This window comes from Dendrobates tinctorius, unplaced genomic scaffold, assembly GCF_039654945.1.
Source record: "Dendrobates tinctorius isolate UK_male_01 unplaced genomic scaffold, ASM3965494v1 ptg000092l, whole genome shotgun sequence".
Classification (NCBI taxonomy): domain Eukaryota; kingdom Metazoa; phylum Chordata; class Amphibia; order Anura; family Dendrobatidae; genus Dendrobates; species Dendrobates tinctorius.
Window position 1 is genome coordinate 9,726,570 of NW_027361760.1, and position 27,096 is coordinate 9,753,665.

The 27,096-nt window shown below is 48.0% G+C and overlaps 1 protein-coding gene across 2 annotated transcripts in view; it reads right to left on the reverse strand.

Moving 5' to 3' along the window:
* The window catches only part of ECHS1 (enoyl-CoA hydratase, short chain 1), a 329,387-nt gene that overhangs the window by 45,160 nt on the left and 257,131 nt on the right, over window positions 1-27,096 (reverse strand). For both annotated transcript variants that reach the window (XM_073586319.1, XM_073586318.1), the window contains exon 5: window positions 17,897-18,001. In XM_073586319.1, coding sequence (XP_073442420.1) covers window positions 17,897-18,001 — 105 coding nt within the window. The remainder of the gene's footprint in view (window positions 1-17,896; window positions 18,002-27,096) is intronic.

Here is a 27,096-nt window from a genome sequence, read left to right on the forward strand (position 1 = left end):
ATCCTCTCTCTCTTCTCTAGTATTAGCTATCCCTCCTAGCTTTGTGTCATCAGCAAATTTAATCAGTTTACCCTCAATGCCTTCATCTAAATCGTTGATAAAGATGTTGAACAATACAGGGCCCAGGACAGAGCCCTGTGGTACCCCACTTGAGACATTCTTCCAACTGGATGTGCAGCCATTTACGACCACTCTTTGGGTCCGATCACTAAGCCAGTTATGAATCCACCTAACAGTTGCCTTGTCCATTCCATACTTAGTCATTTTTTCAATAAGGATTGTATGAGATACTTTGTCAAATGCTTTGCTGAAGTCAAGATATACTATATCTACAGCATTTCCTTGATCCACCCAATCAGTGATTCCATCATAGAAGGAAATTAAGTTAGTCTGACATGACTTATTAGTTACAAACCCATGCCGACTCAGTTTATTCACTTCATTCTTATCCAGGTACTGACATACATGTTGTTTAATTATTTGTTCAAAGATCTTTCCTGGTATAGAAGTCAGACTCACCGGCCTATAGTTGCCTGGGTCCACCTTCTTCCCCTTTTTGAGGATAGGAACAACATTTGCTCTTCTCCAGTCTTCTAGGACTTCTCCTGTTCTCCAAGAATTTTCAAAGATTATGGAGAGGGGTTCAGAAATTTCTTCTGCTATCTCCTTCAGTACTCTGGGGTGTAATTCATCTGGACCTGGAGACTTGAATTCATTTAGGTTAGCTAAGTGTTTCCTCACTATCTTTCTGTTTATAGATATCCTGGATTCTTCTATTCCCTTAATAGGACAGTGAAGAACAGTTGATGTTACATTTCCTTTCTGAGAGAAAACAGATGCAAAATAGGAATTTAAAAGTTCGGCCTTCTCAACATCCTGTCTTACCATTTCATCATTTTCATCCTGTAAAAATCCTATAGCATCTTTGACTTTTCTTTTACTTTTGACATATCCCCAAAATCCTTTATTATTGCTTTTGACATCTCTTGCAAGCCTCAATTCATTGTCAGCTTTAGCTAATCTGATTTGTGCCCTGCAGGTTCTGCAAACAGCATTATATTCTTCTTTAGATATGCCTCCCTCTTTCCATTTTATAAACATTTTTTTCTTCCTTTTTAGCATGTGCTTAAGTTCTGTGTTCATCCATCCTGGCTTCCTTAAATGCTTCCCTCTTTTCGGAATTGTTAACAATTGTGCTTTGAGAATTTCATTTTTCAAGATCTCCCATCCTTCCTGGACATTTTTGTCTTTAAGGATATCCAGCCATTGGATCCCTCCAATTCTCTTTCTGAATCCCTTAAAATCTGCCTTTCTGAAATCTAACCTTGACGTCTGAGTCTTCACAGGTCTTCCTCCTCTAGTTATCCAAAATTCTAAAATAGCATGGTCGCTACCTCCTAGGGTCCCAGACACTTTTACCTCCTCAACCATTTCCTCCCTGTTTATAAGGATTAGATCCAAGGTAGCAGTTCCCCTTGTTTTCTCCCCTACCTTTTGGAAGATAAAGTTGTCAGCAAGAGAGGATAAGAATTTCCTTGACCTGTTAGTTTTGCCTGAGAGAGATTCCCAACAAATGTCTGGATAGTTGAAATCTCCCATGACAACTATGTCATATTTTTTGGAGAACTTGGCCATTTGATGCATAAAGAGTTCATCCATATCTTCAGCTTTCACAGGCAGCCTGTAGTAAATGCCTACAATGGTGTCCTTTCCATTGTTCTGTCCTTGTATTCTTACCCAAACAGTTTCCACAGAACTCCCAGTCTCTGAAGCTACAATCTCTGTGCAGATATACGTGTTTCTAACATACAATGCGACTCCTCCTCCTCGTTTATCAAGTCTGTTTCTTGCAAATAAGTTGTATCCTTCTAGTCTTGTATTCCAATCATGTGTATTGTCCAACCAAGTTTCAGTGATTCCAATGACATCATATTTCTTTTCCTGTGTTAGTAGTTCCAATTCTCCTTGATTGTTGCCCATGCTTTGTGCATTAGTATAGAAACATTTTAGTTTGTGATTGGTTTCTCTTTCTCCAATATTTTTATTAATTAGATTCTATGGTCTTTGTTCTTCCTTTCCACTTCTAATAGCAGAGTTCTCAATAGCATTTGTCAGGTGTGTGACTTTTTCTGGTCTTTTGCTTCCCTTCCCATGTTGTTCTAGTTTAAAGCTCTCCTTACAAGTGTAGCAAGGCGACTTCCAAATACATGTTTTCCAGTCTTCGTAAGGTGCACCCCATCTCTAGCAAGTAGTCCATCGTAAAGGTAATTCACTCCGTGATCCATAAATCCAAATCATTGCTGACGGCACCATCGACGTAGCCAGTTGTTCACCTGCAGAATCTTATTCCACCTCCTTGTTCCATGGCCATCCATTGGGAGGATGGAAGAGAAGACCACCTGCGCTCCCAGTTCTTTCACTTTCTTGCCTAAGTCTTCAAATTCTCTGCAGATGGTTTCTAGGTCGTTTCTTGCGGTGTCATTTGTCCCCACATGTAGTAGCAGGAATGGGTAGTCATCTGTAGGTCTGAAGAGTCCTGATATCCTGTCAGACACATCTTTAATTTTTGCACCTGGAAGACAGCACATTTCTCTTGAAGTTATATCCTGCTGGGGGAAGAAGAAAACGCAGTGGAGATAGCAGTGCAGTATGTGAGTGCATGCCATAGGCTGCGAGAAAGACAACCATGATATGCCATGGACTTCTTTACCCCCACCCTGTACCCCATCCATCGTTCTTTCAGTCCCCACCCATTATCCCCCACAGTCCCTACTCCATACTGGACACATGCTTTGGCAAAACTAATGTTTATTTGGTCCTGCCAATAAAGCTTCTTTGAATTGAATTGAATTGGTTGAGAGGTAGCAGGCATACCAGGATAGGGGGGTGATGGGACCATACATACCAGGATTGGGGGTGAGAGGTAGCAGGCATACCAGGATAGGGGGTGAGGGGACCATGCATACCAGGAAAGGGGGTGAGAGGTAGCATGCATACCAGGAAAGGGGGGTGAGGGGGACCATACATACCAGGATAGGGGGGTGAGAGGGACCATACATACCAGGATAGGGGGGTGAGAGGACCATGCATACCAGGATAGGGGGGTGAGAGGACCATGCATACCAGGATAGGGGGGTGAGAGGACCATGCATACCAGGATAGGGGGGTGAGAGGACCATGCATACCAGGATAGGGGGAGGGGACCATGCATACCAGGATTGGGGAGTGAGAGGACCATGAATAGCAGGATTGGGGGGTGAGAGGACCATGCATAGCAGGATTGGGGGGTGAGGGGACCATGCATACCAGGATAGGGGGGTGAGAGGACCATGCATACCAAGATAGGGGGTGAGGGGGCCATGCATACCAGGATTGGGAGGTGAGAGGACCATGCATACCAGGAAAGGGGGGTGAGAGAACCATGCGTACCAGGATTGGAGGGTGAGGGGACCATGCATACCAGGATTGGGGGGTAAGGGGACCATGCATACCAGGATTGGGGGCTGAGGGGACCATGCATACCCGGATTGGGGGGTGAGGGGACCATGCATACCAGGATTTGGGGGTAAGGGGACCATGCATAGCAGGACTGGGGGGTGAGGGGACCATGTATACCAGGATTGGGGGGTGAGGGGACCATGCATACCAGGTGTGACGCTCAGGAGCAAACAACGTCTGAGAGTGGACCCTCTGGATCGCGGATCTGGAGCCCCTGGGCCGAGCGTGCCAGGTGATAACCGACCCCTATACAGGGATCGTTAGGGGCAGGACCGCAGGGGTCAGAACCGCGACAGCCGATACCAAGAGGGGCGGCTCGAAGGACAAGTAAGGCTAGAAGCGGGACAGGGATGCTGGACAGAGTCGAGGGTACATGAGCAGGGGGTACCGGAGGAGGAAGGAACCAGGCAAATACTCGTGAGGGCAGCAGGACAAAGGCACAGATGGAGAGGGAAGGCAGAGGTGGAAGCCCCAGAGGCAGATATAGCAATGAACGGGCTGAGGACAAGAGACCCAGGAAAGGGATGGAGACTGGCAAGGGGGCACGTACACCAGATGATAGGCAGGGGGAACACTGAGTGGAAAGCATGGACAGGATGGGGCGGAACAGACAGGGAGGACGGCAACAGAACAGGGACAGAGATGAAGCAAACAGTAACCGAGGAAATCACAAGACAAGAGAACTATAGTAAATTATAGGGGCCAGAACAGTGCAGGGATACCACACAATCACCAGGCGTCTTCCCCATAGGGAGAACGCCTGAAATACCTCATTGCCAGGAAGTAGTCACGAAGCCCGGCCCCTCAGCGACGCCCACCGCCAGGTAAAGAGAGCGGTCTGGTGCGCGCCTGCGGCCTAAGGGCGGCACACGGAACCGCAGCAGAGCGGGAGCGAGGACGAGAGAGCGCGCAGGAGGAGGAGCGCAGGTAAGAAGAGGCTGAGGCGGGTGCCGCCGCTGATGGGGCATCGGCGGGCACGGCCGCCGATGTCACACCAGGATTGGGGGGTGAGAGGTAGCAGGCATACCAGGATAGGGGGGTGAGGGGACCATGCATACCAGGAAAGGGGGTGAGAGGTCACATGCATACCAGGAAAGGGGGGTGAGGGGACCATGCATACCAGGAAAGGGGGGTGAGAAGAAGCAGGCATACCAGGAGAGGGGGGTGAGGGGACCATGCATATCAGGATTGGGGGTGAGGGGACCATGCATACTAGGATAGGGGGTGAGGGGACCATGCATACTAGGAAACAGGGTGTGAGAGGACCATGCATGCCAGGATTGGGGGGTGAGAGAACCGTTCATACCAGGATTGGGGGGTGAGAGGACCATGCATACCAGAATTGGGGGGTGAGGGGACCATGCATATCACGATTGGTGGGTGAGGGGACCATGCATACCAGGAAAGGGGGGGTGAGAGGACCATGCATACCAGGAAAGGGGGGTGAGGAGGACCATGCATATCAGGATAGGGGGTGAGAGGAACATGCCTACCAGGATTGGGGGGTGAGAGAACCATGCATACCAGGATAACAGGGTGAGAGCACCATGCATACCAGGATTGGAGGGTGAGGGGACCATGCATACCAGGATTGGAGAGTGAAGGGTGAGGGGACCATGCATATCAGGATAGGGGGTGAGGGGACCATGCATACCAGGAAAGGGGGGGTGAGAGAACCATGCATACCAGGATTGGAGGGTGAGAGGACCATGCATACCAGGATTAGAGGGCGAGGGGATCATGCATACCAGGATTGGGGGTTGAAGGGACCATGCATATCAGGATTGGGGGCTGAGGGGACCATGCATACCATGATTGTGGGCTGAGGGGACCATGGATACCAGGATTGGGGGGAGCGGGGACCATGCATACCAGGATTGGGGGGTGAGGGGACCATGCATACAAAGATTGGTGGGTGAGAGGTAGCAGGCATACCAGGATAGGGGGGTGAGAGGTCGCATGCACACAAGGAAAGGGAGTGAGGGAACCATGCATACCAGGAAAGGGGGTGAGAGGTAGCAGGCATACCAGGAAAGGGGGGTGAGGGGACCACGTATACCAGGAAAGGAGGGTGAGGGGACCATGCATACCAGGAAAGGAGGGTGAGAGGTAGCAGGTGTTAGGGTTGCGGATCGCAATAAATATAAAATATAATAAAGTGCGATCGCAACCCGGAGTCCACAGTGCAGAGATGATAAAGTGCTGCTCGGTAATTGCGGAACTAGATGGTGAATAAACGCTTGCTCACATGTGGGTTAACTTCACCCAGTGTGAATGGAAGCGAACTCTGTTGCTTCACAGAGCCGCTAAAACGAACACCGGAGCCTGTTGAACTCACAGAGCTCAGCTGAGTGAGCGCTAATTACAGGTAACAGAGCTCTGTCCCAGAGGCACAGGACTAGAGCTCCTCTAGACCATCAGTGCTCGGCGCCGCGGCTGCGGTGCCAGCAAAAGGAGACAATATATACAATGGCGCCAAGTGCGCAAAGTACCGCTTCGGCGGACGCCACTAACCACCCGGGGTGGGGAAAAAAGCGCTAGAGGTGCGCACGGCGTTGCACTGGAAGTTACTGCTACATGGCAAGGTACGACAGTGCCCTGAGCAGGGAGGCACAGTCGGACGCTAGTGCAGAGGACTAGGATGCACTGTGGCGTATAGCTTAGCCACTGACAGGCACTGATTCTAACCACAAGACCTAACAACAGGCACAACCAAGGGTAGGGGTTCCAAATGAGTCAGTCACCAGATACATGCATCCATCATCATACACACCTTAAACATAAGAGTCTATACTAGCTCATGGCCTAGCGGCCATGCGGCTCTTTTATAGCGGCATCCTTCCGGAACCTTCCAAGTAGTGGACCAATCCGTGCAGGAACGGGACCTGCGCACGTGACCTCCGGCCTCCAATGAGAGGTCGTCCCACGGGCATGCTCAGTACCCAAAAGACAGGACTTAGTCCCAGAAGCGTCTACTTGATGCTGACTCAAGGATGGAGTTATAGCAGAGCCAGAAGAAGCAACCAGACGCCTAGCATCAGCCTGGGCAAGACGCCTGGACCGATGTCTTTGCTGAGCAGGAATCTCAGGAAGACATGGCTCGAGATTCCCCCTGTGCAGTGGGGGAAACTCGACGCCTAACAGCAGGTACCAGGATAGGGGGGTGAGGGGACCATGCATACCAGGAAAGAGGGGTGAGGGGGACCATGCATAACCGGATTGGGCGGGTGAGAGGACCATGCCTACCAGGATTGGGGGGTGACAGGACCATGCATACCAGAATAGGGGGTGAGGGGACCATGCATACCATGATTGGGGGTGAGAAGACCATGCATACCAGGACTGGGGGTTGAGAGAACCATGCATATCAGGACTGGGGGGGTGAGGGGACCATGCATACCAGGATTAGGGGGTGAGGGGACCATGCATACCAGGATTGGGGGGTTTGAGGACCATGCATACCAGGACTGGGGGGTGAGGGGTAGCATGCATACCAGGATTGGAGGGTAAAGGGACCATGCATACCAGGAAAGGGGGTGAGAGGACCATACATGGCAGGTTTGGAGGGTGAGGAGGACCATGCATACCAGCATAGGGGGGTGAGAGGACCATGCATACCAGGATACGGATGAGGGGGTACCATGCATACCAGGATAGTGGGGTGAGGGGACTGTTGTGAGTTCATTTTCCCCTTCACTACTGAGGCCCGAGGAACTCCCTATTCTGGTAAAGAAAGGTAGTGAGCCTGATTATCAAACACCTGAGCCTAATGATGATGACTGGCTGAGTGTCATGTCGGACGCTATTCACACCACAGCGTCCGGAAGGCAGAGGTAGTTCCACTTCCGTCCACTATAGCCTCAGTGGCGCCGGCTTGATCTTCAGGCTCTCGGGGGTTAATCTTGCTGGAGACCAGGTTGGATGTTTAGTCATGCCCACGGTCTTTAAATAGTCATGCTGGCCTATGGGCGTCGCCGATTATAGCTTGTGTTTCATACCAAGTGGTTCCGGTCTGGAGTGGAGGTGTTGAAGAGAGAGAGATTCGTATCTGGTGGCGTATGATCCGGTGTTACCCTTTCTCCTTCCCATATTTGTTTTTAGTTGTGCCCTGTTCACATTACTGTATATTCCTGTGTGCGTGCGGCGCAGTGCAGTTTAAGTTCTCCCTGTCTGTCATAATTTGTGTGGGGGCTTTGGTGGTGTCTCCTCACTGGGTGGAGGGTTAAGTGCAGGGCTGAGCAGGAGATAAGGAAAGGTTGGAGGCTCAGGCATTTGCACCATCAGCAAAAACCCTGGGTTGAGGGTCAGACAGGGTTTTCCCTAGTTAAAGGGACATCACAGGGGCCCCGGGTATTTCAGCATTAGTTGAACTAAGCCCCGCGTGACACTGAGTGGAGTTACTGACTGGATATAAGGCAGCCAACGCCCTTCTGCCCTGCGGGTGATTTCTCTGTGGGATCCTTGGAGAGAGACCAGTCTGAATTCCTGCTCTTCTAAAGCTAAGTTTTCTGCTCGGCTGTTTGCATTTGTGCTTTGACTTTGTTTTGCTTTGTTTTTCTGGATTTCTGCCATTCCCTGCTGGGGTGAGCTGAATTCCTTTAGCTCTGTCTTCTGAAAATACCTGAGTGCTGATTTAGTTTTTGAAGCCTAGCTGCTTCAGGGTCTTTTTCCATATCAGCTTGTTGGCTTATGTCTTTGATAGGGTTTTGGCAGATTGCAGACAGCAACCTTCCTTTCCTGTTCTGTTTAGTTAGCTTGGGCCCCATCGTTTGCTCGGCCTATCTTTCTATCTGTGTGAGTGTTCTTTCATCTTGCTTCACCGTCATTATATGTTGGGGGCTGCCTTTTACTTTGGGGTCTGCTCTGGGGCAGTTTAGATTTCCTTTTCTGTCTTTAGGCTATTTAGCTCTCCGGCTGTGATCGAGGGGTCTAGGGCACCGTAGGAACCCCCCACGGCTACTGCTAGTTGTGTTGATAGGTTCAGGGGTCTGCAATCTGATAGTTGCCAACTTCTCTGGTTTTCTGGACGTAGCTTCTATTTTTGTGTCTGCCTCCTACGGTGACTCAATCATAACAGAATCACCCGCCATACCGCAGATCCTAGGGTACTCAATAGCAGGAAAGAGTTGTAAAAAAAAAAAAAAAAAAGGTGTGTATATTTTTTCCTCTATATCTCTGAGGCCGTAGGGGGAATTTTTTTTTTTTTCTCTCAATGGAGATAAAGCAATTGTCTGATCATGTGGAGCAGCTCGCTGCGGAAGTGCGGGGAATTTCCGCCTATCTTGCTCATTCACATGCTGCTGAACCAAAGATTCCTACACCTGATGTACCGTATTTTTCGCTTTATAAGACGCTCCGGATTATAAGACGCACCACAATTTTTGAGGAGAAAAATAAGAAAAAAATATTTTTTAATAAAATGGTGGTGCCTCTTATAATCCTTGCATCTTATTGCTTACCGGGGTTGGTAGCTGCGGTGTAGAGGGGTCCCAGGCTCGCTGCTGGACGAGGCAGGCGTGGAGTGATGCTGCAGGCCGCATTCAGGGATGAGGGGGGGCTCCGATGTGTGCTGTTGCTGCTGCAGAGTCTTGTGCTGGTGTCAGGTTTCTCCACTTGTCCGGCGGTTGGAGGCCGGTGCTGCGGGTGCTCCGGTGCGGCGTTCTGTGCCCATCGATGCCCGGGGCTCTGCCGACATTGTTCGACAGACCAGAGCCCCAGCATTTCCTCGGTTCCCTGTATATGTGCGCTGAAGTGCCGGTAAAAAAAAAATGGCCGCCGGCGCGTGCGCAGATGGGATCTCGGGACCAGTTCTCGAGAGATGAGATCTGAAATCTCATCTCTCGAGAGCTGGGTCCCGAGATCCCATCTGCGCACGCGAGGCGGCCATTTTTTTGCAGGCACCACCGCGCGCACACAGGGAACCCAGGGAAAATGGCCGCCGGCGCGTGCGCAGATGGGATCTCGGGACCCACCTCTCGAGAGATGAGATTTCAAATCTCATCTCTCGAGAACTGGGTCCCGAGATCCCATCTGCGCACGCGCCGGCGGCCATCTTTTTACCGGCACACAGGGAACTGAGGAAATGCCGGGGCTCTGGCCTGTCGCACAATGTTGGCAGAGCCCCGGGCATCGACGGGCACACAACGCGGCACCGGACACACCCGCAGCAGCGGCCAGCAACCGCCGGACGCCCCCGATCACAGCCTAGGTAAGGCATGTCCGCTTTGTAAGACGCACCCCTGTTTTCCCCCCAAATTTTGGGGAAAAAAAGTGCGTCTTACAAAGCGGAAAACACGGTATTTTTTGGGGATCGGTCTAAATTTTTGAATTTCAAAAATAATTGTAAATTATTTTTTGCCTTGAAGCCTAACTCGTCAGGGAGCTCCGCGTAGCAGGTTAAAATTGTCATCTCTTTGCTGCGTGGCGATCCCCAGGATTGGGCGTTTTCTTTGAAACCAGATGATCATATTCTGACTAATGTGAACGCATTTTTTCAGGCCTTGGGGTTGTTGTATGACGAACCTAATGCCATTGATCAGGCTGAAAAGACCCTGCTGGCATTGAACCAGGGTCGAGATTCTGCAGAATTGTACTGTCAAAAATTCCGAAAGTGGGCAGTACTTACTACCTGGAATGATAATGCCTTGGCTGCTCTCTTTCGGAAGGGGTTGTCAGAAGCCGTAAAAGATACTATGGTGGGATTTACTGTTCCCTCTGGTCTTGACGATTCTATGTCATTAGCCATTCAGGTTGATCGGCGTTTGCGCGAACGCAAAGCTGCACGAGAGGTGTTGCCACCTGTTGAACAAATGTCTGAACCTATGCAATGTGATAGAGTTTTGTCCAGAGAGCAGCGTCAGGAGTTCAGAAGGCGTAATAAGTTGTGTTTTTTCTGTGGAGATGCCTCGCATATTATTTCTGCCTGTCCTAAACGAGAGAAACGCTTTGCACACACGTTTTCTGTTGGTGGTGTTCAACCTAAGTTTCTTCTGGCTATTACGCTGATCTGCTCCCTGTCCACATTTTCCGCCAAGGCTTTTGTGGATTCGGGAGCAGCCCTAAACCTAATGGACTTGGATTTTGCTAAACGTTGTGGATTTCCGATGACACCTCTGCAGATGCCTATCCCTTTGAGGGGGATTGATGCTACTCCTTTGGCTAAAAATAAACCTCAGTTTTGGACCCAGGTGGTAATGCGGGTCGCCCCAGACCATCAAGAAAATTGCAGATTTTTGGTGTTGCATAATCTGCATGATACTATTGTTCTGGGGTTTCCCTGGTTACAAATTCATAATCCAGTTTTGGATTGGAAATCTGTGTCTGTGGTGAGTTGGGGTTGTCGGTGTGCCTTTAGTGAGGCTCCGGTGTTTTCCACCTCTCCTCAGTCGCATGATGTTCCTGATTATTTGGCGGACTTTTATGATGTATTTAGTGAGAATGAGTCTGCGTCTCTGCCTCCTCATAGGAGTTATGACTGTGCAATTGAACTGAGCCCAGGGTGTAAATTTCCCAAGGGTCGGCTCTTCAATTTATCTGTACCCGAGCACGAGGCTATGTGATCCTATATTAAGGAGGCGTTGGAGAAGGGTCATATTAGACCATCCTCGTCACCGTTAGGTGCCATTTTTTTTTTTGTAGCCAAAAAGGATGGATCATTAAGACCTTGTATTGATTATCGTGCCCTCAACAAAATTACTGTTAAATATCAGTATCCGTTACCCCTGATTTCTGATCTATTCTCCAGAGTTAAAGGTGCTTGCTGGTTTACCAAGCTTGACCTCAGGGGGCGTATAATCTTATTCGCATTAAGCATGGGGATGAATGGAAGACGGTGTTTAATACTCCGGAGGGACATTTTGAGTACCTGGTGATGCCTTTTGGGCTCACTAATGCCCCTTCTGTCTTCCAGTCCTTCATGAACGATATTTTCCGAGATTTTGTCGATAAATTTTTGATTATCTATCTGGATGATATTTTGATCTTCTCCAAGGATTGGGATTCTCATGTGGAACATATTCGGACTGTGTTCCGGATCTTGAGGGAGAATTCCCTGTATGTCAAAGGATCTAAATGCCTTTTTGGAGTACAGAGGATTTCTTTTTTGGGATTTATTTTGTCCCCGTCAACTATTGAAATGGACCCGGCCAAGGTACAGGCCATTTACAATTGGGTTCAGCCCACTTCTTTGAAGGCCCTCCAGAAGTTTTTGGGTTTTGCTAATTTTTATCGGAAATTTATAGCAAAATTTTCTAGTATTGCCAAGCCATTGACTGATTTGACTAAGAAGGGTGCTGATGTGTTAAATTGGTCTCCGGAGGCTGTTTCTTCCTTTCAGGAGCTGAAGCGAAGATTCACCTCCGCCCCGGTTTTGCGGCAACCTGATGTCTCACTTCCGTTCCAGGTAGAGGTGGATGCTTCTGAGATTGGTGCAGGAGCTGTTTTGTCCCAAAAGGATCCTGTAACATCTAAAATGAATCCCTGTGCTTTCTTTTCCCGAAAGTTCTCTCCATCTGAACGTAACTATGATGTGGGGAATCGGGAACTGTTGGCCATGAAATGGGCATTTGAGGAGTGGAGACATTGGTTGGAGGGAGCTAAGCATCAAGTCGTGGTCCTCACTGACCACAAGAATTTGATTTACCTAGAGTCGGCTAAGCGCTTGAACCATAGACAGGCTAGGTGGGCCTTGTTTTTTACATGTTTTGATTTTGTGGTTTCTTTTCTTCCTGGAACTAAGAATGTCAAGGCAGACGCCCTCTCTAGGAGCTTCTTTGCTGATTCTCCTGTGGTGACCAAGCCTGCTACCATCTTAGGCGAAGGGGTAGTTCTTTCTGCCATCTCGCCCGATTTGAGACGTGCTCTGGAAGAGTTCCAGGAGGACAAACCTGAGCATTGTCCCAGTGGAAAGTTGTATGTTCCTGACCAGTGGAAGAAGAGAGTGATGTCTGAAGTTCATTGCTCTGCTTTGGCTGGTCATCCAGGTATTTTTGGTACTAGAGATCTGGTGAGTCGGTCTTTTTGGTGGCCCTCCTTGTCTCGTGATGTCAGGAATTTTGTGCAGTCCTGTGGGATGTGCTCCCGGTCTAAATCGTGTTCTCGCTCTAGTGGGTTGTTGATGCCTTTGCCTGTCCCCAAGAGGCCATGGACCCATATTTCAATGGATTTCATCTCTGATATGCCTGTCTCTCACAGGATGACTGTTATTTGGGTGATTTGTGATAGGTTCTCTAAGATGGTTCATCTTGTACCACTCCCTAAGTTGCCGTCTTCCTCTGAGTTGGTGCCCCTGTTTTTGCAACAGGTGGTTCGCTTGCACGGGATTCCTGAGAACATTGTATCTGACAGAGGAGTTCAGTTTGTGTCTAGATTTTGGAGAACTTTCTGTTCCAAGCTGGGAATTCAGTTGTCCTTCTCCTCTGCTTTTCACCCTCAGACCAATGGGCAGACAGAGAGAACAAACCAGACCTTGGAGTCGTATTTGAGATGTTTTATTTCCGCTGATCAGGATGATTGGGTTTCATTTTTGCCCTTGGCCGAATTTGCTTTAAATAATAGAGCTAGTTCTGCCACTTTGATGTCACCTTTTTTTTGTAACTTTGGGTTTCATCCTCGATTTCCTTCAGAGCAGGTGGAGCCCTCTGCCTGCCCAGGTGTTGACACTGTGGTGGAGAGAATGCACCAGATCTGGGACCAAGTGGTGGATAAGTTATCTCTCTCCCAGGAAAAGGCCCAGCAGTTTTCCAACCGACATAGGACCATTGGTCCCCAGTTTAAGGTTGGTGATATGGTGTGGTTATCATCAAAAAATATTGCTATGAAGGTGGCTTCTCCTAAGTTTAAGCCTAGATTTACTGGACCTTACAAGATTTTGGAGATTATTAATCCAGTCTCTTTTCGTTTGGCTCTTCCTGTCACATTTAAAATCCATAATGTGTTCCATAAATCTTTGTTGAAGAGGTTTGTTGAACCTGTTGTTCCGGGGGTGGCACCTCCAGACCCTGTATTGGTTGAAGGTAACATGGAATATGAGGTAGAGAAAGTACTGGATTCCCGTCTGGCTAGACGGAGACTCCAGTATTTGGTTAAGTGGAAGGGTTATGGTCAGGAGGATAATTCCTGGGTCTCTGCCTCTGATATTCATGCCAAAAGATTGGTGCGTGCCTTTCATCGGGCTCACCCTGATCGCCCTGGTGGCATGGTTGAGGGTTCAGTGACCCCTCCTCAAGGGGGAGGTACTGTTGTGAGTTCATTTTCCCCTTCACTACTGAGGCCCGAGGAACTCCCTCTTCTGGTAAAGAAAGGTAGTGAGCCTGATTATCAAACACCTGAGCCTAATGATGATGACTGGCTGAGTGGAGTTACTGACTGGATATAAGGCTGCCAACGCCCTTCTGCCCTGCGGGTGATTTCTCTGTGGGATCCTTGGAGAGAGACCAGTCTGAATTCCTGCTCTTCTAAAGCTAAGTTTTCTGCTCGGCTTTTTGCATTTGTGCTTTGACTTTGTTTTGCTTTGTTTTTCTGGATTTCTGCCATTCCCTGCTGGGGTGAGCTGAATTCCTTTAGCTCTGTCTTCTGAAAATACCTGAGTGCTAATTTAGTTTTTGAAGCCTAGCTGCTTCAGGGTCTTTTTCCATATCAGCTTGTTGGCTTATGTCTTTGATAGGGTTTTGGCAGATTGCAGACAGCAACCTTCCTTTCCTGTTCTGTTTAGTTAGCTTGGGCCCCATCGTTTGCTCGGCCTATCTTTCTATCTGTGTTTTTCATCTTGCTTCACCGTCATTATATGTTGGGGGCTGCCTTTTACTTTGGGATCTGCTCTGGGGCAGTTTAGATTTCCTTTTCTGTCTTTAGGCTATTTAGCTCTCCGGCTGTGATCGAGGGGTCTAGGGCACCGTAGGAACCCCCCACGGCTACTGCTAGTTGTGTTGATAGGTTCAGGGGTCTGCAATCTGATAGTTGCCAACTTCTCTGGTTTTCTGGACGTAGCTTCTATTTTTGTGTCTGCCTCCTACGGTGACTCAATCATAACAGGGGACCATGCATACCAGGATAGGGGGGTGCGGGGACCATGCATATCAGGAAAGGGGGGTGAGAGGACCATGCATACCAGGAAAGGGAGGTGAGAGGACCATACATACCAGGAAAGGTGGGTGAGGGGACCATGCATATCAGGAAAGGGGGGTGAGAAAATCATGCATACCAGGATAGGGGGGTGAGGGGACCATGCATACCAGGATTGGGGGGTGAGAGGACCATACATGCCAGGATTGGGGGGTGATGGGGACCATGCATACCAGGATAGGGGTGTGAGGGGGACCATGTATACCAGGATTGGGGGGGTGAGAGGACCATACATGCCAGCATTTCGGGGTGAGAGGACCATAACATGCCAGGATTGGTGGGTGAAGGAGACCATGCATACCAGGATAGGGGTGTGAGGGGTACCATGTATACCAGGATTGGGGGGTAAGAGGACCATACATGCCAGAATTTCGGGGTGAGAGGACCATACATACCAGGATTGGGAGATGAGGGGTACCATGCATACCAGGATAGGGGCGTGAGGGGTACCATGCATACCAGGATAGTGGGGTGAGAGGACCATGCATACCAGGATTGGGAGATGAGCGGTACCATGCATACCAGGATAGGGGGGTGAGGGGTACCATGTATACCAGGATGAGGAATGGGGTGCCATGCATACCAGGATTGGGAGATGAGGGGACCATACATACCAGAATAGGGAGGAGAGGGCCATGCATACCATTATAGGGATGATGGGGCCATGCCAGGGGAGCTCCGCCAATGAGCGGTGCCGTGCAACTTTGGCGGAGGATTCAAATCCTGCGTGGCACCACTCATTGGTTCAGCCGGCGGGGCAGGGGATTTGAATCCCACGCCACTCATTGGCTGAGCGCCAGGGGCGCTCAGCTAATGAGCGGTGCCAGCGACTTGGGCGGGGGATTTGAATCCTGCGCCGCTCAAAGCCGTGCGGCACCGCTCATTGACTGAGTCTGGCGCCGGCGCACTGCAGTATTCTGCTCTGCCCTCAACATGGCAGAGCAGTGCGCTTGCGCCGGAGCCACTACAGGAAGGGAAGAAGAGGACGTTATCACAAGAAGATGGTAGGTGTTGGACCAGACGGCGACTCCCATCGGACCGGACCGCCCCCTCTGGTGAGTATAATCTAACGTGTTTTTCTTATCTTTCAGGTTACATCGGGGGCTTATCTACATTATTACAGAATGCTGTAGATAAGCCCCTGATGTCAATGCCGGCAGCTGATAGTCAAAAAAAAGGGTGACAGATTCCCTTTAATATGCTTCTGATTAGGTGATCAACTGAACCAAATCTTTTTTTTTTTTTTTAACTCAAATAGATTTTTATTAAGAAGAACATCACAGTTCTTACAGACTACCCCAGGGCTTGTTATTTGCGCACAGCTTAGCGATACAAGTTTGGCAAGAAAGTAAACATATTATGACGTTCACTGATCAGCTCGGGGAAATTCAGATATGGGATAATTCAGAGTTTCCACGTCTTCAAAATTTACAAGATCCAAGTTTCTGGAAACAGAATGGAATAACAACACTAAAGGTATGTGCACACGTAAGCGTTTTTTTCGTGTTTTTACAAAAAAAAGCTTAAAAAACGCTTACAAGAAGCATCCCATTCATTTTAATGAATTCTGCGCTTTTTGTGCATATTGATGCGTTTTTTTCCGTGAAAAAAACGCATCGCGGTAAAAAACGCAGCATGCTCATTAATTTCGCGGAAAAATCCACATTTAACTATTCTCTATGAGACTGGGGACGCTCCAGAAAAAATTGCGGCAAAAACTCACAAAAATTGCGGCAAAAACACGCGTTTTCTGGGAAGGAGTCCGTTTGTCAGGAATTTTCTGCATACATGTGCACATAGCCTTAATCAGATTTTTGAAAAATAAACTATTATTGTTTGAACAAATTCATTTAAGATTCTGAGTTTCCCATAGAGAATTTTATAGATATCTGCAGCTGAGACACGCCATAATGTGTCAGTTCCCGTTTCCTAGAATGAGAATATCTAAATACACACTGATACGAATATTATCAATTCAGGGACCCACAGGTGTGACATCCTCTCTTTATACCTTTTTGTTAAACTCTAAAATTGCATCCACTCAGCTTGCTGTAGAAAGTAAATGGCGGCACTTAATACCCTCCATCACTGATGAGCAGTGGAATGATGCCCTAGAGGCACATACGATGGTATCGCCAGCTGTAAATAACAAGGTAACCCAATTGTATATTCTTCAGCAGTCTTATTTGACCCCAAATAGATTACATACATTTGATAAAAGGGCAACGGATGAATGTCATAAGTGTGGGGAATCGAGGGTGGATTTCTGGCACCTTATTTGGAGCTGTAGAATTATCCGAAGATATTGGAGTGATGTTATTGCTACACTGGTGCGGATAATTGGGATACCGATTGGAAGAAATCAGTGAATTATATAATTCCTTATGAGAACATATTTTATAGAAGCATAGGATGTCCCCAGACTTCCACATAATTTGGGAAAGGTGGTGTAATTCGCTCTTGACGCACTTGGCTCCTAATGATATGGTATCCTCGATCTCGCGATATAGTCCCTGATGTATATCCCTTCCAGACCATGAAAATGTCCATTTGTGTAGGCTTACGAATGTGTGTCCATTATAATCTCACCTGGTATGAGCTCAAAAATCCTATACAAAACCTGTTGGTTGAGAGGTGCAAGGCTTGGTAAAGTGCAGTATGTTGAATACCATGTTTCATTTGTTTTGTTTGTTTATTTTTTTATTGAAAGTGTGATATCATGTCACTGTGAACGGTGATTATTTGGATTATTTTGACTTCATACTGTAGTTAGCAGTGACTGTTGTAGTCCCATGCACCACCTTGAAAAATGGAAGTGAATGGTTAAAGGGAGAATATATAACTTAATTTTCTCCATGAAGATGTTGTTTCATTTACACAGCCAAATATTATGAACATGCTATTTACTGAAAAATTACCAGTATATCTGCAGATAAATAAGGCTTTTCTAGATGATTGCCCCCCTTAAAGAGGATTTCTACTACAATTATATTAATCATCTATCCTCAGAAAAGGTCATCGATTTCAGCGATTACGGTAAATGAATAGGTGCTGATCAGCAGCCACTAAATAGTGTGATAAAGCAATGATGTGCCACTCTGTACAGTGCTTACATTTGGCTAATACTGGAGTGCACAACAGATGATCAGCTGGGATTGGATATTGGACTCCCACAAAACTGATACTGATGACAATTGAATTCTTGAAATGAGCAGTTTTGATATGCAAACTTTATGTTCTTTCAGGTGACCTAGGCATATTTTGCAGATAACTTTACCTGCTTCTTTAGCTTCTAGGGCATTGATGCGATTTCCAGTAAGTATCATTTCCATAGCCAAGGATTTTCCAAGAACTCTTGTTAGCCTTTGGGTGCCTCCAGCCCCTGGGAAAGACATGTAGGAAAGGAAATTGCATATTTAGAAGATAGATAAAGGAATGATTTGGATGTTTGGATTATTTTGTGTAACCTTTTTTAACCAGTTCAGTACTCGGCGACTTTGCCCACTCTTATTTGCAACAGTTTATTTTTTGGATCAATAAAATAAGACCAATACTACATTTATATAGCTTTTTATATTAACTATTCCACCGCAAACCCCGTTTTAACCTTTCTGACCAGGCCATTACTCTGGAATGCGTCACTGATTTTGAGATAGTTTTTTGTGAAATGTTGTATTTCATCATAGTGGTAGAAGTTGTCTGATATGACTTACATTTATTTGTGAACAAAATTGGAAATTTGGCAAAAATGTAGCAATTTAAATTTTATATCACACAAAATAGTTAATAAATAACATTTCCCACATGTCTACCTTACATCAGCACAATTTTTGAAAAATTATTTTTTGTTAGAAAGACAAAAGGGTTAAAAGATGACCAGTGATTTCTCATTTTTACAACAAAATTTACAAAACCATTTTTGTTTTTAGGGACCATCTCACATTTGACGTGAGGGGTCTATATGAAAATACTGTGCAAATATTGTTGCACAGCTATATTCTGAGAGGTATAAGTTTTTTGTTTTTCTGCTGATGGAGTTGTATGGCTGTGTGCCCATGTTGCGTTTAAGCGTTTCTGCTTTGTTTTTGCCGTTACGGAAACGTTTAAAAAATGCTAGATAAAACGCATCCCATGCAATCCTATGGGATTCCGCAGTTGCTATGCCAATGCTGCGGATTTTTCAGCTGCGGAATCGCATAGTGGAAAAATCTGCAGCATGTACATTAACTTTGCGGAATCGCGGTGATTCTGCCGCCATAGGATTGCATTGCCCACCATGCGTAAAGTAAGCGCTTCATGTGCAAATGGTACCCAGGGTCTGGAGGAAAGGAGACTCTCCTCCACGCCCTGGGTACCATATTCCTGGAAAAAATAGAATTAAAATGAAAAATAGGGATATATTTACCCTCTGTCAGCCCCCGGAGTCCTCAGCGGTGCACGCGGCGCTAGCAGCAACTTCCGTTCCCAGGGATGCATTGCGGTCGCGTGACCGCTACATCATCAGAGGTCATTCGCGCAATTCATCCCTGGGAACGGAACTTGCCGGTAGCATCGCTGAGGACCGGGTGGACTCCTCAAGCCAACAGAAGGTAAGTATCTCTCTATTTTTAATTTTTTATAATTATTTTTAACATCCTGTCTTTTACTATTGATGTTGCATAGGCAGCATCAATAGTAAAAAGTTAGTCACACTTTTCAAGCACTATGCTTGACAAGTGTGGCCAACCTGTCAATCACTTTTCCAAGCAATGCTTAAAATCGCTTGGAAAAACGCTAGCATTCTGCAAGAGGCGTATCTAAGCTTTCTGGCACCCGGGGCAAGAATTTGGTTCGGCGCCCCCCCCCAGTGCATATGCGACTTGCACACGTAGCCATGTACCCACGAGCTGCTCTCCCTAATGCTCTCAATGTTCAGTAAAAAACCGGATTACTTAGGCCTGTTTCACACTTCCGTTTTTTCAAATCCGTCAAAATCCGTTGGTTTCCGTAAAAAAACGGATCCGCCATTTTTTTGCAGGATCCGTTTTTTTGGTCCCATAGACTTCCATTAGTGGTTACCGCGGATCCGTCAAAAAAACGGATCCGTTTTTTTTAAAACGGATCCGTTTGCATCAGTTTCCGTCAAAAAAACGGAAACGGATCCGTTTGGCGGACACAAAAACGGAAGTGTGAAACAGGCCTTACCGGTAATACTCTTTTGTAGAGTCCACGACAGCACCCACTGAGAGAGGGGATCCGCCCCAGGAACAGGAAACCTACAGAGAGATAAATGGGGCGGTCCCCCTCGCTCCCTCAGTTTGTATTACCGAGAACAACGGAGGAACCGCCATACATGTTTTAGTCATTTTGCTTGGGCGATTCATATATCTTACCCATATAGCCTTTAGATTCGCTAAGTTTAATCACAAATTAAATTCTAATTACAATCTCCACCACCAAGGAGACCCATGTGTGAAAAAAATGTTTACGGGGGGAAGTGAGCGGGTGCTGTCGTGGACTCTACAAAAGAGTATTACCGGTAAGTAATCCGGTTTTTCCTCTTCGCCACGACAGCACCCACTGAGAGATTTCCAGAGATAATCACTTGGGAGGGCACACCGTGTTAAGGACCGATCTACCAAAGGTCAAATCCTCTGTAGAGGACAAATCTAGTCTATAGTGACTATAGAAGGTAGATGGAGAAGACCAGGTTGCAGCCTTACATATTTGTTCAATTGGGACGTTTGCCCTCTCGGCCCAGGAGGATGATATGGCTCTAGTAGAGTGCGCCTTAATCCCCAGTGGAGGTTCTTCTCCTTTAGCCCGATATGCCATTGTGATCGCATCTCTGATCCATCTGGATAATGGATAATGTGCCTGTTGTGACTCCAGACCCCTTTCTGCTGCCCTGGAAGGAGACAAAAAGAGACCTACTCTGCCTCCAGGGACTGGTCCTATCAAGGTAGGCTAGTACCGCTCTTCTTACATCTAAGGTGTGATATTTCACCTCGTCCTGGTTTGACGGGTTCTCATAGAAGGAGGGTAGGCATATCTCCTGAGACCTATGAAACTTAGTTGCCCGTTTGGGAAGGTAGGCCGGGTCTGTTTTCAAAATCAGTCTGTCTCGAGTTATTGACAGGAACGGAGGGTCTACTGATAAAGCATGAAGATCACTTACTCTTCTAGCTGAAACTAAAGCTACTAATGTAGCAGTTTTTAATGAGAGGCACTTCACCGATGTCGAGCTTATGGGCTCAAACGGGGCCTGAGTAAAGGCATCCAAGACCAGAGTAAGGTTCCATGCCGGAAGCCGAGGAATATGCACCGGTTCTGACCGTTGACAAGCTGAAACAAAACGGTTTACCCATCTATTTACTGCCACGTTATAGTTAAATAGAGCTCCTAGGGCCGATATATGGACCTTTAGAGTATTAACTGAGAGGCCCAATTCTCGGCCTCTTTGAAGAAACTCTAAGATGGGCGTAATGGGTACTTCACCGGCTAGCTCTGCTGGGTGAAAAGCTAGGAATTTCCTCCACACCTTAGCGTATATTTTTGTAGTAGACTCTTTCTACTTTGTAGCAGGGTATTAATTAGGTTTTCAGAAAAGCCCTTCTGCTTCAATAGTTCCCTTTCAAATTCCAGGCCGCTAGGTGTAGGGCTTTGGCCTGTGGATGGTAGCAGGGTCCCTGCGAGAGAAGGTCCTGGTGCAGCGGCAGGATCCACGGGTCGGTTATTGACATGGCTCTCAGCCATGAAAACCACGGCCTTTTGGGCCAAAACGGGGCTATCAAGATGACCCTCGCCCTCTCTTGTCTTATTTTCCTGATTACCGATGGAAGTAGAACCATTGGAGGAAAGGCATAGGCTAGCCAGAATGCCCAGGGTGCTTGGAGGGCATCTAGAATGTCTGGGTTGTCTGACCTGTAGAGCGAAGCGAACCTCTTTACGCGTCTGTTGGCTCTGGTAGCAAACAGGTCTATTTCTGGTCTGCCCCATTCTGTCGCTATTGTCTCGAAGACGTGCCCGCTGAGGACCCACTCGCCCTGATATAGGACCTGGCAACTGAGATAGTCTGCTTGAGAGTTGTCCACTCCTCTTATGTGGAGTGCCGACAAGGAGTGAAGATGTACCTCGGCTATTTCTAGGATCTCTTCCGCGATAGACATCAACGGTCCCGACCGCGTACCTCCCTGTCGGTTTATATAGGCCACCGCGGTGGTATTGTCTGTCTGGATTCTCACGTGGGTTCCTCTTAACTGCGGGAGAAATTGAGATATCGCATAGTAAATTGCTTTTAGCTCCTTTACATTAGAGGAGGTTTCTATCTCATGTTTACCCCACCGGCCTTGTGTCATGTGCTCCTCCAGGTGGGCCCCCCAGCCCCAGGGGCTAGCATCCGTGGTGAGCACCTTGGAGGTAGTTACCCACCATTGCACTCCCTTAGACAAATTGGTAGGATTTAACCACCACTTTAGGGATTTAACAACTTCTGGCGATAGGGACATCCTCCCTTCCAACCGCCCCTGCAGTCTCTCTGTTTCCTGCAGAATAGTCCACTGTAGTGTTCTAGAGTGGAACTGGGCCCATTGCACTGCTGGGATGCACAATATCAGGGACCCCAGCAAAGACATACCCTGTCTTAATGATATTACGGGTCTTTCTGTAGTATTCCGTATCTTATTGATTATGGCCACTGCTTTAGCGTCTGGCAGAAAGCATTTCTGACTTACAGAATCTACTTGCAGGCCTAGGAACCTCTGACAGGTAACTGGTTCTAGTCTGGACTTCTCCCAGTTGATTAGCCATCCTAGCGTTTGTAGGGATGAGATAATCTTGGTCATTCTTGTTTTGCACTGAGAAACAGAATTCCCCACTACAAGCAGGTCGTCCAAGTAAGGGACCACTAGTGTGTCATTCAGCCTTACATACGACATCACTTCCAGCATCAATTTGGTAAATACCCGAGGAGCCATGGATAGCCCGAATGGCATTGCCACAAACTGGAAATGCTGAACCCGACCCTTGAACCAGACCGCTACGCGCAGGAACTTCTGGTGCTCTTGGTATATGGGTAGATGGTAATAGGCATCCTTTAGGTCCAAAACTGCCATGTAACACCTGGGAAACAAAAGTTTTATTGCAGAATTTATTGACTCCATCTTAAATGGCCTCGGCCTTAAGAAGGTATTAAGCTTCTTTAAATTTATTATGGTCCTAAAAGAGCCATCTGGTTTTGGGACTAAAAATAGAGGAGAATAAAAGCCCATTCCTTCTTCGTCCCCTGGGACCTCTATTAGAACCTGTTTAGTTAGTAATACTGCAATCTCCATCTCCAGTGCTTCCTGCTGTATCTGGGACTTCATGGAAGTCAATAGGAAGAAGTTCGGTGGATGCCGAACAAATTCTAGTTTTAGGCCTGATGAGACTATATCAATGGCCCATGGGTTTGATGTTACCTTCCCCCATTGGTGGCTGAATTTCAGTAGTCTGCCACCTACCGGTGTACTGGTATTAGCGGAACCTGTCTCCTCTGAAGGGACGCTTCCCGAATAGATTGCCCCTCTGTTTGGGGTCCTTATTTCCCCAGCGATCCTGGGGTTTAAAGTCCTTCTTTTTGCCAAACGGTGGCTTTCTGTAGGACCTCCTATTGAAGGGAACATACGGGTTAGGAAAACCTTTTTTTCTCTCTCCCGCTTTTGTTAAAATCTCGTCCAGTTCCGTGCCAAATAGGTACTTACCCTGGCAGGGTATAGCACACAATTTAGTTTTTGTCTGCGTGTCCCCTTTCCACCCTTTCAACCATAAGGCCCGCCGGCCTGCATTGGTTAGCCCCGCTGCTCTAGCCGATAAACGGAGAGAGTCCGCCGAGGAATCGGAGAGGAAGGCCGCTGCTCCTTTTATGAGGGGCATAGAGGACAGGAGTTTATTCCTGGCCACTCCGTTTTTAATATTGTCCTCTAGGTCCTTTAGCCATACCAACAATGATCTTGTTGTGCACGTGGCTGCTATTGCGGGCTTAAAAGCTGCCGCACATGCTTCCCAGGATCGTTTAAGGAGTGTATCGGTCTTACGATCTGATGAGTCAGCCAAAGTTCCTGAATCCTCTACCGGCAGGGAGGATCTACGAGAGGTAGAGGCCACCGCCGCATCCACTTTGGGGGCTCTCGACCAAGCTGTCAATTCCTCATCGTCAAACGGATATTTACGCTTTGAAGTTAAGGGCAGGAAGGTTTTCTGCCCCTGTTTTTCCCACTCCCTTTTCACCAGCTCTTTTATAGCTGGGACCACTGGGAATGCTCGGACCTTCCTACGGGAAATGCCTGCGAACATTATGTTTTGTGGAGTCTTGGGGTCCTTACTCTCAGGTAGCCCCATGGTATTTCGGACAGACTTAACTAAGTTACTGACGCTGTCCGTAGGAAAACACGCCTGCTCCTCATCCTCTGAGGAAGGGTATTCCTGGGATCTATCAGAGTCTAGCTCCCCGGATTCTGATGGCGACCTTGACGCCGGCGAAGCTCCTCCTCTTGGTGAACTTATCTGTCTCACGGAGGAGTGACCCCCCAGACTACTGGTGCTGCCCAAGGCCCGTAACTCTTCCCTAATTATCGCTCGGATATCCTCTTTTTTCCGTGAGGATTCCTCTTGTAAGGTCTCCTCAATACACGCTTGGCATAATCTTTTAGGGTGGCCGTCTGGGAGGGGCTGAGAACATAAGGCACACTCTCTATTTTTCGCCTTCTCTGTTCTTTTGGCCTAAAGGGGGGTATGGACCAGAAAAAAGAAGGCCATCAGTTATTTATTCTGACTAAACACACTCACCCGTGAGTCTCGTCAACAAACTACCGGCTGCGGGGTCCGCGCCTCAAGCTGAGGCAAGGCGTGGGATGATTTCTTCTCCTTCCGTTTTTTCTCCAGGGGCTCAATTTGCCTGAAAGGTCCACTAGATTCCTTCCTGGAGCTGCCACTTCTTCTGGTGCTGCTGCTTCTCCTAGTAGCACCGCTTTGTCTGCTGCCATGTGGGGATTCCACTGGCTGACTTAGCGGGAGCGAAGCTGGGTCATCTATGGATGACATGACTGCGCACTGGCGCTGCCTCCGTGGCTTCCTTTTATAATCTTACCATTTTTTTTTTTTTCATCCTCCATTTTTTTTTTTTAGCCTCTTCTGCGCATGAGCGGGCGTTCTCTCGCGAGCGCCGCCTCCTGCGCTGATCCCGGAAGTCTTCCATGCTCCTACTTCCGGGTTGCCTGCCTGGGAGCGCCGCTGGAAGCGCTGATGCCGCGGCCCCGACAGTGACCCACGCACACGGCCCCCACGTTAACCCTGCAGGTATGACCCCCGGTAGCGCTGCCTGCACACATCCCATCACCCTCATTCCCCATACTGTGTCCACATACATTAACCCGTTCGCTCCCCATACTGTCTGCACCCATCATACTGTGCCTGCACCAATCCCCCATACTGTTTCCTCATACATAGTCTTCATTTTGTGTCCTCAAATCTCCCCACACACATTAAATCCCCCCATGCTGACTCCAAATCCCCCCATCCACAATCCCCCATACACATTAAGTACCCCCCATCCTCACTCCAAATCCCCCCACACACATTAAATCTCCCATCCACACTCCAAATCCCCCCACACATTAAATAACCCCCCATCCCCACTCCAAATACCCACTCAATAACTCCCCGTCTCTATTCCCAAATCCCCCAACACATTATGTACCCCCACTCCAAATCTCCCCGCACATTAACCTCCATCCCCACTCATTAACCCCCCACACATAATTAACCCCATCCCCACTCATTAACCCCCCACACACATTAACCCCCATCCCCACACATTAACCCCCATCCCCACATATTAACCCCCCACCCCACATTAACCCCATCCCCACTCATTAACCCCCACACATAATTAACCCCCATCCCCACTCATTAGCCCCCCCCACACATAATTAACCCCCATCCCCACTCATTAGCCCCCCACACATAATTAACCCCCATCCCCACTCATTTACCCCCCACACATAATTAACCCCCATCCCCACTCATTAACCCCCCACACATAATTAACCCCATCCACACTCATTAACCCCCCACTTAATAACCCCCTTCCCCACATAATGTCCTCAGGTTTCCCCCTCCTCCCCCCATATGTTCCTCATCTTTCTCCACTACATCACATGAATGTCTGCACCCTGGCCTTGCTGCGAATCCTCACACACTGTCCTCAGTAAATTTATTCCCCCTGCTCCCTCCCTATCCATTCCATGGAACTCTGCAGCCATCCCCAAATCTTCCCTTGCACAGTCGGTGGTGTCTTCAGCTCCATTACCCGTCTGAGGAACTTACCACCAACCGCAGCGATGCCTCCCTGCCTTTGTCTTCGCCTCTGAAGAGCCGGCCGGCGTGTGACGTCAGCAGCGTGATCATGTGACCTGATCACCCTGCTGTGCTTCATTGATGCGGAAGTGCCGGCGGCGGTGAGGCGCCGCTGGCGCTTAAAGAACAAGTGAGTCAGTGGCAGTCATGTATGTACTAGCGTCTGAAGACGCTAGTACACTGTACACTGACGCGCAGCACTTTCTCTGCGCCAGCTGTCAGTTAGACAGCCGGCTAAGTCAGTGAACGGGAGATTCATCTGAGTGTGGGGGCGGCAGAATGCCGCTGACGGGGAGTCACGACTCTCCTCCATAGACCGCCGCATCAGGCGGCCCGATGGCGCCCCCTGTCGGCTGCGCCCGGGGCAAATGCCCCGGCTGTCCCCCCTGGATATGCCCCTGCATTCTGCAAGCTAAAAACGCTTGCAAAACACTTGTGTTTTGCAGAAAAAAGCATGCGAATTTCGCATGCATTTTACCCGCGGCAGGGAGTTGCAGAAACGCTGCGGACAATTCTGCAGCATTTCTGCAATGTGGGCACATAGCCTATGACTACTTGTATTTTTGCAGGACAAGATGATGTTTTCAGCGTTACAATGTTAATTTATATTCTTTTTGATTGTGTGTTATTGCACTTTTTGTTTTTCGGTAAGACAATAAAGCAATGTTTTTTGCTTTGTCTATTTTTCTTATTGTGTTCACCAAAGCGGTTAATTAGTGGGGCAATTTTATAGGTCGGGTTGTATATATATAGGCTGCTGTGCACACTCACAGCAGCCCTGCCCTGCCCCAAGCTTTATTTAATTGTGCACCTGTGTCTGAACCTGCATTGCCCTTCATCTATGTTTGCTGGTCGGGCAATGTGTGGAGGCTAAACCTGATATGTCTGCATTCAGACCTGGTTGGCCTTCATCTGCACTTGCTTTTTCTGGCTTCATGGGAGCGATCCAGAAATGCTCAGGTACGGATTGCACTTAAAGTGGTCTTGCTTTTAATGTATCTAGGAGGCCGTAATGGCACAGTGTTTATTAAAAACGTAGAGTAGGACCCCCCACATGAGATTGCCTTGGCGCGACGGGGTGGCTCAATTGAATTTATCAATTTT